This window comes from Passer montanus, unplaced genomic scaffold (genome assembly GCF_014805655.1).
Source record: "Passer montanus isolate IOZ18808 unplaced genomic scaffold, ASM1480565v1 scaffold14, whole genome shotgun sequence".
In the NCBI taxonomy this organism is placed as follows: Eukaryota; Metazoa; Chordata; class Aves; order Passeriformes; family Passeridae; genus Passer; species Passer montanus.
In genome coordinates, this window is record NW_024360941.1 from 4,662,602 (window position 1) to 4,682,285 (window position 19,684).

The window sequence follows — 19,684 nt, forward strand, 5'->3', positions numbered from 1 at the left end:
GTTTCCTCATACTTATTTTGAGTAAGTAATTTGAAAGTCAGTTTCACAGTCAGCTCTTATCCTCTCCCCTGAACAGCTTAGTACTGGGAGCAAGCTTTCCAACCTATGTTTCTACTCTGTCTTTCAGGAACACTCAGGTGAAAAGCAAATATCATAGCAGTCTTTAGATATCTATATATTTTAGTAATAGTAGTAAGAAATCTGAAACTCACAGACTTTTTAACAGATGAAAATATTCACTAAATGAAAATTAGAAATAAAAAAGGTAAGAGATTAAAATAATGTTATTAACATAAGGATGTCACAGAAGCTACATAAGTAAAAAGCTTACATATTAAGTAAATTTTATTCTACAAACATTCCATAAAATTCAAAGTATATAGGAACATTTGCTACATCCCTGAAGATTCAAAGCAAATTGCCATTTGCCATAATGACTGAGTGTACCACTGAATGGAAGAAAATATAATGTAAAATATACAAGAATAGGGTGCATAGAAAATACAAGATTAATTTGTCATGGCAAGTTTTTGATCTCTTATTAGAATAATCTTAAATATTTTACATTTTTTAGATCATTCAGGCTTGAGAGCTCCTCTGAAAGTGATTGCAGAATTTTCATTCTCAAACATCCAGTTACAGGACACTGGACTTCATCTGAGGGAAATAGAGGACTCTACAGGTACACAAAATACATCTAATTTAAATTCATAGAAAAGGGGATTATAAGTAATTAGCTTCTCTGTAGAATTCATTTTGCATCTATATGAGAAGAAATTGAGACAGTTTATTGACTAACTCTCAGGGTCACAGCTGGCATCTAAACATCTAACCAAGCCAGTAGGAAAAATCGTTCAGTGTCTGATGCATCATGACACGCCAATAAGTAACTGAGGGAATAATTATAGGAGTGGAGGAAAACTAATTCCTAATTTAGTATGGCCATTATCTTGATCCGTGTGAAAAATGTAACATTTGCATAACAGTTTCAATCATCAAGGAAAAACTTTCAACTTCAATTACTGTTTTGCGTGTGTTCCACACATATTTCAGAAAAAGGTGCGATTTAATTTGGTGTGAAGAAATAAAGATAGCAAGTGAAAAGGAAAAAAAAGGGGAAAAGGAAGTAGTCCAATCTCGAAATAAATAAGCTACAATATAAAGCAGGTAATGCATCAGAATTTGAAGTTTTAGTTTAAAAATCAGCATGTCAGCAGAGTACAGCTTTGACACAGCTTTCACTACCTCAACATGTATTTATCAAATGTTTCAGAAATTGCTCTCTCTGAAGGCCTTGATGCTTTTTATCTGTATTTCATGAACAGCTTAGCTAAGACACACATTTCTCAGTCATTTTAACATATAAACCAAAGAAGGTTTAGCAAGGCAATCTTTAAATTCCACTTAGCATATAAGTGTTTAAAAGGGCAATTTTCAAACCATTAAGTAGAACTCATGATGTTTGAGATCAACTATAAATCATTTAGTTACAAGATGTATTATTCAAATAACTATAGCTACCTAGCTACTATTATAATGTTAGCTGGGTATATAGAACATTAGCTTTAAAATTTTGTTCTCCAGACACAGAATACTAGTGTTTTCTGGTAAGCTTACTCATTTAAATAAGGTGTCTTTCTCATCTCCTCTCATCTTGATTTCCATACCCAATCTAAAACTTAAAATTTCTGCATCAAGAAATATGTCCCCCTGAAGAGCAGAGAACGGAGAACCCAGTATGAGGATTTGAAGCACAAATACTTCAAAGCATGACCTTGTTAGAGAAAAAATACAACAAACAAAAAAGCAAGCCACCAGCTAAGTACATTACAGTAGTTTGATCTGAAAAATCAATGATTAGCAATGAAATTAAAAATACTTAACTGCTGTCTTTATACAGTGATTGTTGACACTATCTTATCATGTAATAGCATCTTGCAGGCACTCCTTCCCCTCACACCCTGCCCCAGTTCAGACTAGGCTCTTCTAAAGGATTTTGTGAAAGCCTAAACAAAGCACTCAGTATATTGGTTTTCTGATCTTCTTTGAGTTTTTATGGTCTCAGAAGTAGCCCCTTGAAATGAGATCACTTGTGCTCCTAACAAGGAGGACATGTGGCAGTGCCCTTCTAACACCATCAGTATTGATGGGGCTCACCTTCTCTACCCAGGAGGAGCACTCTTAAGGGGTTTTTCCTATTAGCTTTTTAATATTTTTGACCTGTAACTGGCAGAACCTTCAGCTTTATTGAAGGCAATCTACTAGTGGCTAGCTTAGAAATGTTTTATAAAAGAAAGAAATCATATAAAAATAGCTTGACATCTTCTGCCTCCAATACCACATAGATAAAGTGGATGTTTGAAGATATTTACAAAAGACAGGAGATGTTTGGAATATAGTCACAAAAGGCAGCAATGCTTTAACAGCACTGTGCTCTACTACAGCAATGAAGCAGGTGAAATTAACATAGAAGAAACTGATATTGATAAGGCCCATATACATGAAATAAGATAAAGAAAAATAACTGTTCCCATCTCATATGTTTAACACTACTGAAGTCAACATAAGATGAGAAAAAAGAAGGAAAATGAAATATTTTACATTAATTTTAGTTGTGTAATTATAGCCCAAGCTAGAAAACTGGAGCATCTTGATAAATAACAGCTTTCAGAAGGCATCTCAGACAAAGTCAGTCAGATACCCTAGCTCTTTGCTAAAGACTGTCATTGACTAAAGGAAAAATCTACCTTTTAACTTTTTTAAATTCAGCATCTAAATTAGGTGTCTGAAGTTGAACATCATTCAGATACTCCATTGTCCACAACAACAAGTGTGAAAGAAGCATGGTACATTTAAAACATAAAGATGAGCTAACAAAACTTAAGGCAACCTTTGGGTTATGTTTCTACCGAAGTACTGTCTCATTACCATAAAAAAATATCTCTTTTTCTAAAATGAAAAAATGTACCAATGCTATAATTTTTCCCACACATGCTCTGAAATTATTTCTGTTGTATACACCATACTACAGAACTGAAATTAGCCCCATAAATTTAAACATTCTGTGGTCTTATACTGTCATGTCTTCTACCAGAGTACTGCATCAAAGTTATTTTTAAAAAGAGATTGTGATTGTTAAGATGGAAGCATTCATGTTTTGTTAATGCACAAACCATTCCCTACTATATATCATACTCCTAGAATCCCATTTTTATTTTCCACTACCTCAGAACACATGCTGCCTACTTAAGGCCTAGATGTTGTGATGGTATATCAGTTGTATACAGTGCCCACAGTTAGTTTTGAACAAAGTTAAACTTTTGCTATTACTTATATATGGATTCCTGTTAGAAGATTTCCACACCCCCAGTTTAACCTATGGATACCTGTACCTCAGCATTTTTTATTAACTAGCTGAGTTTATGATGTTTTCAGGAAAAGACTAATAAAAAAGGGCTTATTAAAAACAAATTCCTCTTGGATACCTGTACCTCAGCATTTTTTATGAACTAGCTGAGTTTATGATGTTTGATGTTTTCAGGAAAAGACTAATAAAAAAGGGCTTATTAAAAACAAATTCCTCTCCCACCAAAGCCATCCTCCTTTTTTTTTTTTTACCAGTGAAAACACACTAAAAATCTGTCAAAGTAGTCATAAATATTCAAAGTCTGCACTGGCAGAGTTTCAGAAACCTGGAAGGTGTGCTCACATTATAAAAAAAAAGAGCATGTTGCAATTGTTGACATTGTCAACATAAAACGCTTAGCATAAGGTGTAGCTCTCAGAATTTGGGCTGGCATCTCAGCATTCAAAAGATTAAAAAGTAATTAATTTTGCATGCTTTGATGAGTACACAGGTAAATTTTCATTATGCAAATTCAAAGCAAGAAAGACCCATTTAGCCATTAACAAGCTGCTGATCTATCAACTTCAACACCAAATACGAGCACACGTCCTGCAACCTTCCAAAACTCCTCTGAAATCCCAAATTCGATTTTTCCTGCAACAAAGATTAACATCCTTCAGGCTTTGGGATATAAGTACATTTAGATGAATGAGATGAGCAACCACATTTGTAAGGCAAGCTGCCATAGATTAGTTTCTAAGAGACAACTGGTTTATTCAGGTTAAATGCCTAGAGCATTGCGTATAAACAAAAGGGAAAAAAAAATCCATAAGGTATCTCTGGAGTGCAGTACTTACTGTATTAATATTTCAAGTCATGTATTCACTGTACACTCAGTGCAGACACTATAGAGATTTAATTGAACAGCTTGAAAACACATACCCGACAGCAATATTCCAAATATTGTTCAGCCATGCTTACCTTTAAAGAAACAATCTTCATTGTGTACAATGGTGATCTTTTGCTTTTTCAGGCAGGCAGCCCTGTGCACTTCACAGTGGTTTTCATAGAATTCTCCATCAGACCCACACACAGGTTTGTAATGTGGCTTGCAGTGCTCCATGCACAGACACTCTGCTTGGCCAGTCTTCCCATTCACAACGCAGTGCCTGCCCAGACCACAGTACTTGTTTTCACATGATCCAAAATGGCCATCGTGACCAAAATACCCTTAGAAAGAGGAAAAAAGAAAGTTTTTATTTAATAATTACATTTTGCTTAATTGCATGCAAGATACAAAAAGGATTGATTTGAGTAAATGAAGTGAGACCACATCTTTTGTTACATCCTTGACTAATATTATATATAGGTCAGCCTCATACTAAAAAATTTAGTCTCCTTATCATGACTTTTATACTTTTAATCATTGTCATAGGCTAACTGCAATTTAGAACAAGATCTAGTAACAAGAGTTACTCTTCATTAAAAAATTCATAGTAAATCATTACTTTTTCAATGTATATTGAAGTTTGTCACCTTAAGATTGCTATACTGTTGCATGCAACAGAACAATGTATTCCTTAGAATTTAGACCTTAGGACTGGTCTGAAACTGGGAGGGACTCTTAGGGATTGAACCTAACTCTGTGCTCCTTACAGGACTACCTGAATCTAAACCATGTGATTAATAGCATCTTCCAGAAACAACACAAACTCTGACAGGCAGATAAAATAGACATTTACACATTGCGACTGATCCATGAGAATAACTAAAGCAGAATCAGGGATCTGAATCAATATGGAGAATTTAAACAAAACATGACAGAACCTCTGAGGTGGCATTACAATGACATTTCAGGAAACAGAGCATGGAAGAGCAGGACTGATATATCAAGTGAATGGTGCCTAGAAGGAGTCACATGAACCTCTGAGTGGTATTTCAATTATGACAAATGTGATCTGGATGGCAAACAGAGCTTTAAGACTGCTGCAGTAGAAATAGAGGAGCTTCTGCTGGCCACAACTTTCAGTTCCTTCTGCTCCTAAAATAAGGAAATGGATTGTCTACATTAGGCTACCAAAGCCATGTGTGTGCTCTCTATCCTATCTGTGCTGCTGCCACCATGTAAGATAAGCACTGTTGTCAGTAGCAGATCTCTTGGTGAAAGTGGAAGTTCAGTGCACAGTACTATTTCCTAATTATACGCCCAGTTTCCATTTTGACTGCCATAGAACTAACTGGCTTCTTGGCAAGAGTAAGTGCATGATGTGAAAAAGATGTGAATATGAAAGCAGAATTGTCAATTGCAATTATCAATAAATAGGTTTTCTGATAACATAGTTGTGTCATAAAATATGTATAAAAATACTAAAATGCCTCCAAATGCCAGAATAGACACTTCCCTTCACAGTTACTTAATTTTATTCTCTTGCTTTGTACTCCTAATGTCCAGAACAAACACCTGTAATTCCAATTCCTTGCAATACTTTCCTTATCCTCACATCCTAGCTGAATCCATCCTTGGCTAATCCATGTAAAAATAGCATGAAGAAGCAAATCACAATGCATAATTTGGTAGTAATTTGATCATTCTAGATTCATTTTCCACAGCAAAATGCTAACATGTCAATACAATGGCTTGATGCATATTTCTTCAAGCTACTGAGAATTTATGTTCTTCACTTCAGTAGCAGATATAAAATCTCACCACTTTTTCTTCTGAAGCCTATGGGTCTATTAGGCAACCACACTTTGACTTCTTGCTTTCTCACATAGCACAGATTTTCTAGACAAATGTACTACAGAAAGCACACAACCATGAAATTTGGCTCCAATGACATGCTTTCACTGTATTACTTGATAACAATTTCAGCACAAAGTTGAGAGGACTACATGCTCACTTCAGGTGTTGGATGGCTGGTATAACTAAGCCACAGTGATTTTTATACACATGTAAAGGCCCAGCTGATGGTGGGTTTACCTGCTCATGCACTAAAATTACTTGAAACAGGAAAACCCAATGTCTCACCAAAATGACTGGAACAGGAAAACCCAATTCAACATTAAATTTTTCCCATAAGGCACTAAAAGTATTCCTCCTTGTGCCAATGTGTCACCACTATACGTGAGCAACAAACATCGACTGACAGAAATTAATGCAATTTCCAATTTCCCTTATTTTCTTGTACTAAACCTAAGCTCAAATAAAGCTTTGGAGTACTCAAGAGTGCTTTACAGCACAGGTCATATATTCACATTACAGAATGTAAGAACTTTGAAATGATGGAATTGTTACAGTTTGAGGACAAAGTACATAAACCATTATTATTTATGCTTTCTGAACTGAAGATAAAGATCTCAGAGCTCCATCTGACAACTGCTCTGAATTATTGAGGTGTGTGGTGACTCAAAAATGTACTATGCTGTATGGTATGAAAATAGAACTCATTTAAGACTTCTCTTGGGACTTCATCTTGGCACTGTAATTGAATCTGATGCCTGAATGCAAAACACCTTCTTTCAGATAAGGGAGAATAATTTACATTACATATATTGATATTTATAATATTGGTATTTGTCAACATATTCCAATTATGTACAGCAATAAACAAGCAACTTTTCTGCCTTAATGAAAAACTGTATTTATTATGAAATGTTTTATATATGTCTTCATTTTACACCATTAACTACTCCAAAACAATACATAAATTTGCATACATCACTGCATATGCAACTCCTTCAACTGAAGTGTGTGGTAAAGTTCCCACTGACCTCAAGAGAGGCAGGATTTTTTCTCCAGATACAATTTAAAGCCTTTGGTCAGCATTATGTTATAGCCACAAGTTTTAGCATGTTTAACAGGCACTGTTCTGCACTGAGAAGGGGCAGTTATATGGTATTTACAGTACATATTTAAGAAAAAACAGTTAGAAGTGTACTCTGAGGCACTCCACAAAACTGTGGTTACCAGATTACTCACATCAAAAAAATAAATTAAATCCATGCAATTCCAAAACAGGTGACAAAATGCTCACAACCATAAATTTGAACTAAATATGCACCCAATTATGAAAATGTAAACAAATAAATCTAAAGAGGTACTGAGAAATACCAAGAAATGGGTTTAGAAATAAATTTAAAAAACAAATTAACAACCAAAACCCAGCTTAAGTAAAATCAATTTCTGCTGCTTTTCATTGCTTAAATCCAAATTGCAAAAAATCACTATATTTGGCAAATCCTCAATTTTATTTTTTGTTTCCAAAAAAGGCACTTCCATAATTTTAGTCTTGGAATAGAACTGCTACTAAGCTACAGGTAAAATAAACCACATTTTAAATGTGGCTGTGACATGCAGCCCATCCATGAATGGCTCACTATTTCAGTCACCATCAGGAAATTGACACTATTACTATTTGTTCCTTGATATATTATTATTGGAGGTATGCTTTTGATACCTTGATAACAGATGAGACATTTCTCAGTTTGTTGGTATTTTTAGGGGATTTTTTTGGTTGTTTGGCTGAGTTTGTTGAATGTCAGTGTAGCTAAGTCTCCTGGGATAAAATTGCTTAGGGTGCAGCACCCATTCAGCTTCAGGACATCATCATCACAAACACAGTGTTTCAGAAGACTCTTGTTCTATCTAAGCACACATTTTAGAAGTAAATCAGCCTGAGAAAAACTTAGGACACCGTATTTAGACATAATTCAGTAATTTAGTTGAGAAGGTAAGCAGCACAACATATTCAATATTAAGAGACTGAAAGCCAGTCATTTGAGAAGACAAATTCAAATATTTTTGCCATGAATGCAAACATTTTTCCAGCAATTGTTTTTGCTTATGTGATGATAGGCAAGTCTACATTTGTCAAATGCCACAAAACACAAAAACAGGGAAGCATGGACCCATATGAGTTAAGTACTCTGAATTTTCAGCTAAAAAAGTACTATATTTACATATTTGAGAGGGTCTAAGTACTACAGGAAATAAAATGTACTTTGTTCCATCTGAAAATAAGTCAAGAAACATTCAAATTATCGCAGTTTTAAGTTAAAAAAAAATCTCACCTTAAGAACTATCACTAAAAATGTATTACACCCAAAACAGTCAAAGCAGTCACCTTGATTTTTCAAATCCTCTTGAAATTTAAAATTCTAAACAGATACCAAATAGAAGAGCAGAAGTTTTTATTTTCAGACAGTAGAAAAAGTAAAATAGTTTTAACTTTAAAAATAAAAATACAGTTTCAAGTTTTCTCTTGGGATTCCTCATACAGGTTGCCTATTTAAAGGATAGAGCATCCACAACTGAGCAAGTTGTAGGTCACAGTTTGATTCATTTACATCTGGGAATTAAGTTGATGTTTTAGCATGCAAAAGACTCGCAGAAATACACAGAGATGCTTTATCCTTTTATCTAATCAGTTTAGAGAAACATTGCACAGTGTAACTTTGGAAATTCATGAGAGTGTGAACCACCATGTTCTACAGCTGGCCTGGGGCTGGAACACACACACACACACAGGCTTTCCATGTGCTGAGCATTCTCTCAGGAACTCAGACTGTTTTCTTACTTCCCTAACAACATAATTTACATTCATGGCTTCCATCCTAACTTGCTGCATCACCCACATGTCATGGGAAACAAAGTGGTAGCTACTTTTCAAGACAATACACTGACATTTTGTGTGCAAATAACCAATAGTAATTTCTGGGGTCAAAAGACCTGTGCTCCCATTCCCCCCTCTTCTATTTAAAACCACGCTTTAAATTACAATTCCACCTCTACAGCTGTATCTTTGCTTAATACACTATCTGTGAAAGGCCCAACCAAGACTGTAATCCTTATTTTAGTAAGTGTTCAGTGTAGTCTCAGGTTTTAGTAGTAAATAAGATTTATCACCACCTACCATTAAGCCTCGTAGGGCATTAACACTGAGCAAGACCACAGTATGACCTGTGAGAATCTGCTCATAAATATTAAAGCTCTAGACTTTTTCTGTTTTTGAACTGCATTTTAGCAACAGTTCTTTAACAATTTTTTATTTCACTAGCCAGAACAGCTTGCAATTACATTGACTCAACTTGACACTAAACCTGCACTACTCATTATCCAGAACTCTCAGTATTTTAAATTCTTCAGAAATTGAGACTTTTTTATTTTGGTTATGAATATTTTGGGTAGAGGACAAAATTTAAAGAAAAGAGTGAATTATTTGAAAGTAAATAAAAAAATTTCAAAAATTTGCAAAGATAATGATTATAGTAATGAATTTCTACCACATAATGGTGCATATTTAAACAAACTTAAGAGAACTTGCGGCTCAAAGATGGGAAGGTGGGAAGGAAGGATAAACAAAAGCCCTATAGCCATGCAGGGGCAAGATGAGGAGCTGCAGCCCACAGCCCTGCTCCTGCCAGCAGGAGTGAAAGAAAACCAAACAAAAGCCCCACAGCCATGCAGGGGCAGGAGGAGGAGCTGCAGCCCACAGCCCTCAGCCCTGCTCCTGCCAGCAGGAGTGAAAGAAAACCATACACATGGCTCACCATTATCTTGCTGTGGCATGGTTTTCTTTTAGCACCAGGCAAGTAAGGTCCAGCACCTTATACAAAACTCTATTCTGCCTGTTTGTAAAATAAGATTTTGGCTGGGTCTTGTATTTTCCTTTCCTTCCTTCTTTCCTGCTTTCCCCATCTGCCCTCAGACACACATCTACCCTTCCTCTCTCCTTCCCAGTAGGGGCACTGGAAGTATTGTAAAGATTTACACCTCCATAGAACATAAATGAGATCTTCTGGTGGACTTAGCATTTACCAGTGAAGACCAATTAACAGAAACTGACACAGGCTTTATGACTGTACAGGATTTTTTCAACCTTAAAAAATCAAGCCTAAATACACTTAAGAGAATAAGGGGTCTCTATTCAAATAAAGTGACTTTCTTATTGCCCTGTAAAGGTAAGTTGGAACAAATTAAGAGAAAGTGCCACACTTTTAAAGGAAATAATTTGGAAAACTACAGTAAGAAAAAGGAGAACAAAATAATACCAAGTAATATCAGGGAGATCTGTAAATGCTGAATTGCCTAGCAATTAACCTGAAATATTGAAACCTCCCATAAAAGTGTATCTGTCAGGCAGAAAAAGTCAGGTTAGCATCTTTGATCATATGAATTTGTTTTTCTTGCCAGCACTTAGAAGCCATCTTCAGCAAAATTCACAGAATTTAGTTTCCTCACAAAAGAGAAAAATCAAATCATACCTCCTTTACTTGAATGAAATTGAAGACCAAGAACAAAAACGCCACATAAGAAAACGAGGAAAAGTCACAATACAACCAGAACTACACAAAAATCTCTTTTGCTTATTAGACAGAAACTTTCCCCCCTTTCCAGAGCCTTCAGCTGCTCCTCTCTCATCCTCGTAGCAGCCCCTTTATAGGCTTGCTCCACTCCAGGTGCTCACATCAGCAGGCTCAGCAGCTGCCTGACCCTTGCCTTCTGCAATTACAAAGGCTTTCCACGTGTTCCTGCCTCTGTTAACTTTCTTCCTCACTAACAGGGCTGTGAAACACCTGTTTGATATCAGAGCAAATACTGTGACAACTCCACTGCAGAACCTTTCCTCCAGTGAGGTGCCTGTTCAGATTTCTGCCTGTACCAGATTCAATTTCACCATCCCACTGGTGCTGAGCTGTGTTCTGGCCCTGGGCCCATAAAGCAAGGTCCTGTGTGCCACCTCACCTGCCAGCTCCCTCAGGTGACATTACCATCCCAGCAAGCACAGCCCTCATGCTCATGGGAACCAAGAAGGAACTGCCCAATTCTCTCTCACTGCTAGGAGGTGATTCTTGGGCACAATGTTAAACCTTGTAAAAATATACAAGGTTGATTTATTTTTATACTCTCCTTCATTAATCACCCTCCTTACATTTGACCAGTGACCATTAAATTTCTAAAATGGTCTGTAGGCTCCAGACATGCTACTTGCCCCACACAAAGGGAATGGAAAAGGCACACAGGTCTGAAACTAGCAGCTGAATAGATTTGGATTAAGAGCACTGCTGGCTCTAAGTGTAAATATAGACTGATGTCTTTGAGCAGTTTCAAGCCAGCAATTCATTACTTTCAATTAAATCCTTAGCTCTGATTAGCATTAGCTGTGTTTGTCTTTCTTACATATTATCTTTATTTTGAAAAATGTCTATAATTCATTTAACACCAAACCAGTGGCAAAAAGAGTTTCTTTAACACAAAGCAGGAAACAAATTACACGTTTGCTTCATCACAGATACATGGACCCTTATTCAAATGGTTGATTGCTTTTCAATTGCAGCACAGCAGGCAATCCTCTATTCTGCCAAACACATCACCCAATGTCAGGAAGAGCAGGAAATGTGCATCATAACGACAGCAGTTTTGAAAAGGTCATAGTCTGAACAACCTTTCACACATTTTAATGCTTATTTGAAATAAGGCTTTATGAATATCACAAAGGGTTAGCTTAGTTCTCAGTCAGACAAAACAACGTAAATATTTTCTTTGTTATTCAAAAGCCAAACTGGTTCGTTTTAGCAACAATGATCCAAACAATCTGAAGTTCGTGTAAATTATTGACTAGAATTTTCCTTTTACTTAGTTAAAATTGGGAAGGCTCTTAGGATTTGGTTTCAAGAAGCAAGGTTTAACTGCGGTGTCACACAATAATATTAACTGTTCCTCTTTGGCAATCTTTCCACATGAAGAACACATTTGTCCATTTTGGGCTAACAGTATAGTAAAAACCCTATTGTTTCTTTGATAGCTATATATGGCTTTCCCTGGGATTAAATATGCTTCTGTATGAAACAACGTCAAAACCAGAAATTTTAACTCATTCCTGATCAAGTAGCTGTCATTTAATAGGTAATTCAATTATCCATGGTAAAAACTAGCATACCATAATCCAGATATTATTCAATTCCTGTGTTAGACATTGAAACAACACTGTTTTGTTGGAGTTTTTAACTTCAAAGCCCTTCTTACAGATAAATCAGTGATGTCTTTCTGCTACCTTCCCCAGGAACCTGTACTAGAAAAAGCAGCACACACACTGAGCAGCATTTAAACTGTATGGTTAAAGTGCAGCATCATTTCTGTTCAAGAAAAGCTAAAAAAGAAATGTCAAATATTTTCAGTTTTACTGATGTGAAACACTTGGTCCTAGTAAATTTTACACTGTTCATTTTTTTCCCAGTTGTTACTAAGGAACTGTGGTGGGTTCCCCTGTATACCATGTACTGCCCACCCAATTGCTTGCTCACTGTCACAGGAATGCAGAAGGAATTCAATAAGGAATTCATTCATTAATATCCACAGGCAGGCAGATGCCCAGCCATCTTCTGGAAAATAGCAGAAGTAACAGGGCCATGTCTTAACCACCAATATTTCTCTCTCCCAGCCCATCCTCCTCCTTTTGTCCAGCTGTTATAACTGAGCAGAATTTTTCATGGAGTGGGATGCTACTTTGGCCAGACTGGGCCAGCTCCACCAGCCACATCTTCTCCCAGCTTCCTGCTTTCAGAGAGGCAGAGTGGAAATAGAAAAGGCCTTTATATTATTCAAGAATGTTCTGTGTTAAACACAGCACTGTTGTGGTCACCAATGTGAGCTACTTTCATGACAGAAAGACCCAGTACAATACAGGAACACTGTGGGAGCTTTGAGAGATTTTTCCAGGCATTAATAATCCAGCAAAGGGCATGTGGGTGTGTGTGCTGCAATCAAACTATTAATCAGTGGCATGTTTTAGAAAAGAATATATTTAGAAGAACATCACAGTATTTTTCTTGTGTGGATTTTCTCATTCAATTTCTTCTACAAAAGCAGTAAGATACTAATAATTTCCATCTCCTTTACATGTGTGAAACATAAACACTGAAAGTTAGGTGATATTAACAAAAAAATGCAAAATGCTTTTCCAGACCTCTTTCAGAAGAGAAAATTGCTCTATGAAAGGAAAAAAATATATGGAAAAGTGAAGTATCAAAAATCTTTATCTTGATGCATGAGAACAGTCTACATGAACAATCCATTTAAAATTACTTCTACATTTACGTATGTCTATTAGAAAATACCTGAAAAACCAGAGATATACACTCAAATAAATATATAAGTAATTACTTCCACAGAAAATAATGCCCAAGTGAGATCATTCAGTCAAGCAATGTGACTACTGAAAAATTTTTCTGTGCTTAGACCAAAGGTATTTTCTGTGATATATAATTCCTAGGGAAAAAAAGAGAATAAAGTATAGTTTTCCTGCTAAACCCGAGTAACACAGTTTCAGTTTTATATCCAGTAGTCTTTATAGAAATAGTTTGCTATCAAATCGATTATTCTCTTCTAATAAATATGTAAAAGCAAACTGAAATCAAAATACAAACAGTCCTATCACCTACTTCATGGAAAATCAATCTTATGAGAAAACCGTATATATCTTTACAAATGAGAAAGCATTTAGCTTTCAACAGAAAGAGAAATTCTAGTCAGATATTTCAGCAGTCATGTTTTTTGTATTAGTTGATATAACTTCTGTCTAGTGACAAATTGCTCTTCTAAACATAGAAAACAACACAATTTTTTTCACAGATAATATTAGAATTTCATAAAAACCACCACCATTCTACATAAGAATTAATCTTGGGCTATAGTAACAGATAATCCTTACTATGCATTCAAGAAATACAAGCTACAGAACTAATTGCACAAAACCATAAAAGATAATTTTAAAATACTATTCAATAGAGTGCCGTCTACAAGAACATTTCCAGTGATCCATAACTTCCACACACCTGCTTCATCTGTCATATTTCTTCCCACCAGAAAATGGCAGAAAGTTAAACTGAAACCTCTGGTCACCACAGCTACCAAGGCCTGTCTGCTGTTTCAGTGGTTTAGCTACTGAAATGCAGAAATATTTCAAATGAATGAAAACAAAAATCCTGTTATAGTATTTGTTGTATATGGAGTTTCTAAAAGCAAGGCTAACTTCCATGCCCATTAATAAAGCTAAAGAGTTTGCTGCACATCATACTTTCTTAGGTAATTTCAAGAAATCTACAAAATTAGATACACAGATATAAATTTACTCTTTATAACTAGAGAAATAAACTTTGCCATGAGAATAACTATTCTGAGCTACTATATTTTTTATTTATTTAACTGAATTAAAAGTCATTTCAGGTCACCAAAGCCTGCTTATGCTTGGCAACCCTAAATTATTAAATGAAGCAGAAATAAATATTTAATCACAAATCCTTTGAAAGTAACAATGCCTTTGTAACTAAATTTTTACAATCATTTTACTCATAAACAGTTTAGCTGAATGACTGAAATTATAAAACACAATAGATTTTCCTCGATTCTTAAACACTGCCTTTACATCATTTTGGAAACTGTCAAACAAACCTATATGAGATCTGTGTGAAATTACTCATCAGTTCAAAGTTGCTGGAATGATCCGGATAACTGTCTTTATTTGCCACAAATCACTTACCTCTTGACACTATAAATTTATCCTTATGCACAAGCATGACTGAATTATAACTGTATGTTTTTCTTTTCAACACTACACTGTAAGGTAACATTCATATAATCCATTTTAAGTCATAGCAGAACTTATTTTACTCTCTTAATTTCATTTCGTATGCACATGAAGTAGCACAGAATTACAGTCTAGGGGGAAAAAAAAGTACAAGTAGGAATAAGAATGACTTTTAAAGCAGTTTAATCCATTAACTGCCATGGCTATTTCTGAAGAATTTGAGTATTAGTGTACTTCTAGTCATACTGGCTAAGACAAACTTCTTGTTGAGTCTTTAAACCTATTCTTTAGTTCATACAGAATTTAATGTGGATCACTTCTTGAATGTTCAACTAAAGCTAAAAAGCATTTTAACAGCATTGCTACACATTTGTAAACTAATTTCACAGAATTCTGTTAGCACTACAATTTCTAGAAAACAGAAAAATTATGGATAATGTATTTAAAAAGCTTTTTGGAGCTCTTGCACCTTTTTTGAAAAGGAGGTGGAAAACCCAGTACCTTGAAAAAATGCTATGTATTTCCTTTACAGTTATTTTTAATTTTCCTCCTGAATTTAATAGACAGTACAAACCATATTCATCAGTATATATGGCCGATTTTTTTTTTTCAGCGTAACTTTATTGCAGTGATTTTGTTTGGGCATGTACACTTGACAATGTGCAGGTACTGAACTTCTATCTTCCTCTCAATTCCTCTTCTCATCCCAAGAATTATATGACCTTCCTTCCCACATTTCCCTTCCTGAAGAACTTTTTTGAATAGACAGAAGTCTCGACAGTAATATTCTGCTCACAGGGACACCACAAGAGCACCACAAATTAACTCAGCAAGAAAAAAAATAAATTCCATGGATTCTGCATTGCAGTCAAGTCAAACTGTTTTTTCAGAACCAGGCACACTTTCCTGTAACTGTGTGCTGTGATAAAAGTTAAACTGAAGATTTCCAAGCCAGTGATGCCAGCTGAAACAGACAAAAATGTGCAAAAGTCTTAGCAAGCGTTAAGTGCACCATCTGAAGTTGTGTCAGTACCGTGAAATTCCTGCAGCTAACACAGAAAGCATTCCAAGTGCTAATGACTAAACTCTTTAGACTTTCAAGGTGTGGGTTTTACTTGGTTTGTTTCCATTCCTTTTTATTCCCCTCTAAGTGAACTATTTGCCTCTTTATTTTGGCATTTGCTTGAGTACTATAAAAATGAGAAGTCATGCATTGTACTGAATAAATGTATAACAAAACAACTGAAAAAAGTGCTTAGTAAATAGAGTAATTTTTCTAACACTATTATCTATTAATGTTGTGTTTTAATAAAAAGAAAACCTCTTTCTTGAAAAATTTCTCAGGGATTATTTAGTGCCTTTTATTTTAAAATAATGTGTAATCTTACAACAATATCTGACACCTTAAAAGACAATATGCATCATTAGCAACAGCAGATGAATAAAGTATTACTTTTTTTTCTCAATTTTCAGTTTCAGAATTTCATGGTCAACAGCAATGGCCCTACTCCTCTTCTCAGACCTGAATTCATATTTCAGATAATTCTGGCTAACTTCAGTTTATTTTCTTTATTCCAATATGTGAGAGGGAGGAAGACGCTTCTGTCCAATTTAGACTTCTAGAGGGATAATCACCAACCTAGAAAATACAGACAGTGCAATGCTTTTAAAAATCAATTTTCCATAGAACCATTGAATCATTAAAGCTAGAAAAGACCTTTAGAATCACTGAGGCCAACTGTTAACCCCACAGTGCCATCTTCAACAAATAAACCACATCCTCCAGTGTCACATCTATGTTTTTTTGAACGCTTTCAGGTATGGTGACTCTACCACTCTGCAGGACTTGTTCCAATGACTGTTCTTTCAGTGAAGTAATTTTTCCTAATATCCAATCTAACACACACACATACATACATCAATGCAACTTGAAGTCTTTCCCTCTTTTCCTATTGCTTTTCACTTGGAAGAAACCAATCCCCACTTACAACATTATTTCAGGCAGTTGTAGAGAGCAATACGGTCCCCTCTGAACCTCCTTTTCTCCAGGCTAAACAATCCTAACTCACTCAGCCAATTGTCATCAGACTTGTGCTCCATTGCCCTTTTCTGGACACACTGCAGAACCTCAAAGTCTTTCTTGTAGTGAGGGGCTAAAAACTAAACACAGGATTTGAGGTGTGCCCTCACCAGTTCTGAGTCCAGAGAGGATGGTCATGGTCTGGTCCTGCTGGCCACACTATTCTTGATACAAGCCAAGATGCCACTGGCCTTCTTTGGCCACCTGGGCACACACTACCTTATGTTTAGCTGGTGGTCAACCAGAGCCTTCAGGTCCTTTTCTGCTGGGAATTTTTACAGCCATTCTGCCACAAGCCTGTAGCACTGCACGGGACTGTTGTGACACAAGAACAGGATCCAGCACTTGGCCTTTTTGAGTCTTGGCCCATAGAATTGCCTCTGTAGAGCCTTCCTGCCCTCCAGCAGATCAACCCACCCACCTTAGTGTCACCTGCAGACTGGCCGAGGGTGAACTCAATGCTCTCGTCCAGATCATCAATAAAGATACTAAGCAGGTCTGGGCATAATACTGAGCTCTGGGGAATCCCACCAGTGACCAACCCACCAACATCGTGCAACTCCATTCACCATCACTCTCCAGCCTGGCCATCCACACAGTTTATTACCCAGTGAAGAATATACCTGTCCAAGCCATGGGAAGCTAGTTCTCCAGTCATGAACTTATATTTGATGGAAGACACAATGATAAGGAAAAAAAAAAATGAAAAATCAACATGAAAAGCATGTGATTTTGGTTCCTAAGTTTGCATCTAAGGAAACAGAACACAGCTTAACTTATATTTGATGGAAGACACAATGACAAGGAAAAAAAAAAAAAAGAAAAATCAACATGAAAAGCATGTGATTTTGGTTCCTAAGTTTGCATCTAAGGAAACAGAACACAGCTAAAAAAAAAGTAAATCTTCAGGTTTCATTTGTTTACTTGATTCAGCCAAAGCATTTGAAAAAAAAGACACATCTGTCTTATGATTTCAAATGTGGTAATAATCTGCATGTCCACCATGACTTGTTTTCAATACCAAGGTATTAAAAATGTTTTCCAATGGCAAGAATATCCTTCTATGCATAGGACATAGCACTTCTTTACCAATAACTTAAACTTAAGAAAGGGGAAATAATTTAAGACAAAAACATCAACCATTCATATTTTAACCTGCTGTTACTTCAAATATTTATCTGTTCTAGACTTCAGTTGAACTCTTCACTTTGGTTTGTGTTATTCAAGGGTTCTGTGTGGACTTGATAAGCATTCAGTGATCATGCAGAAAATAGTCCAACTTCTGATTTTTTCTAAGAAAATGAGAAAGCTAAATAAGGTAAGCAATTTTCAAAACAAAATAAAACCCAGATGCCTTGTAATGAACAGGGTTTTTCCTCTTCAGTACCCAAATAAATAAATACATTTACCAGTGTAAAGTAAAGCAAGGATGTGTGTTTTCATTACTGCTTCTCCACTACAGCCTTATTTTACATAGCTTCCCTAATATATTCCATGAAAATCCAATTTGGCATTCATTCAGTCAGATGTAAATTCTGGGCCTTCCTACACTAAGGAAAAAAAAAGGAAAAAAAAGAAGGCAATCATAAGGGATTTGGTGATTGTTTCTTGAGATCATGAAATTTTGTAAGCAAGATGAATTCCCTCAAGAGTGGTAGTTCTTAAAAGAAACACTAGTGATTAGGACTAGAGTGTGCAAAAATACTATAATTTCTACATTCCCCCTAGAATAAGAGCAACATTACAAAATAGTCATCTAAACAAACTCACTGTTTATTTTTCTGATACTATTGTTGAAGTATTCTGAAACAATCCTGTTGAAAAAGTAGTTCCTCTGAAGAACATATGTAAAAACAAAGCAGAAAAACTGTTACAGGTCTGTGAAGAAATGGGAGGAAAATAGAAGGGCTATAGACCCTAAGCTGAAGTCAAAAACAGTAGAACACGCCAAGGCCATGAAAGTGTTAAATAAAACTATGAAATGTAAACTCTAAAAGACACCATTGCAAGTATGCATAAAATAATGCATGCTTCATCTTATAAAATGTCTCATAAAATGAACTCAAATAGCATTAAAAACTAGATTTACTTTAATGCTGGTGCTGACAGACTTTCAAGGATAAACATTGACAGACTCTGAGGTTAAACTGAAGAAATGTTTTTTATGAATAGGTTTGATAACATCCATCATCAGGCATATATCTCTATATCCCTATGTTAGTATACATATCTAACTGTTTTATAAACTGTGAATTCCAAGCTATTACACAACTAAATTTATGAAATACTGACGTGAATTGTGTTCTGAGTACAAAATATATAGCAATGCATGTAATTCTGAAGAAGAGAAAACAAAGGAAAGCACATGAGGTGAAAAGAGCTGTTATTGACAGCTATTTTTCAATAATGTTTTAATATAATACACATAGCTTGTCCTTAAACAGGGAAGCATAAAGAGCAAAGGACACTTGCATTCTTCTCTGTAATGGAAAAAGCAAGATGCTATTCTGGAACTCTCTGATTGCTTTTCCTAATACTGCTATACTTTCTGAAAAATAAAACAAAAATGTAGGAGGGTAAAAATAAATTATTTCCCTCTCGTTCCTCAAGAAAATCTGCTTTATTGATGTGATTCTCAGCCATTCTTATAGTTGAAAAAATAGATAGTGGATC

The 19,684-nt window shown here is 35.6% G+C and overlaps 1 protein-coding gene across 5 annotated transcripts in view; it reads right to left on the bottom strand.

The window, feature by feature from the left end:
• The window catches only part of FSTL5 (follistatin like 5), a 376,421-nt gene that overhangs the window by 181,379 nt on the left and 175,358 nt on the right, over window positions 1-19,684 (bottom strand). For 4 of the 5 annotated variants that reach the window (XM_039700303.1, XM_039700304.1, XM_039700305.1 and 1 more), the window contains one exon: window positions 4,328-4,576. In XM_039700303.1, the coding sequence (XP_039556237.1) occupies window positions 4,328-4,576 (249 nt within the window). Of the gene's footprint in view, window positions 1-4,327; window positions 4,577-10,609; window positions 10,743-19,684 lie in introns of those variants that run through there. The other variant, XM_039700306.1, reaches the window with a different exon arrangement.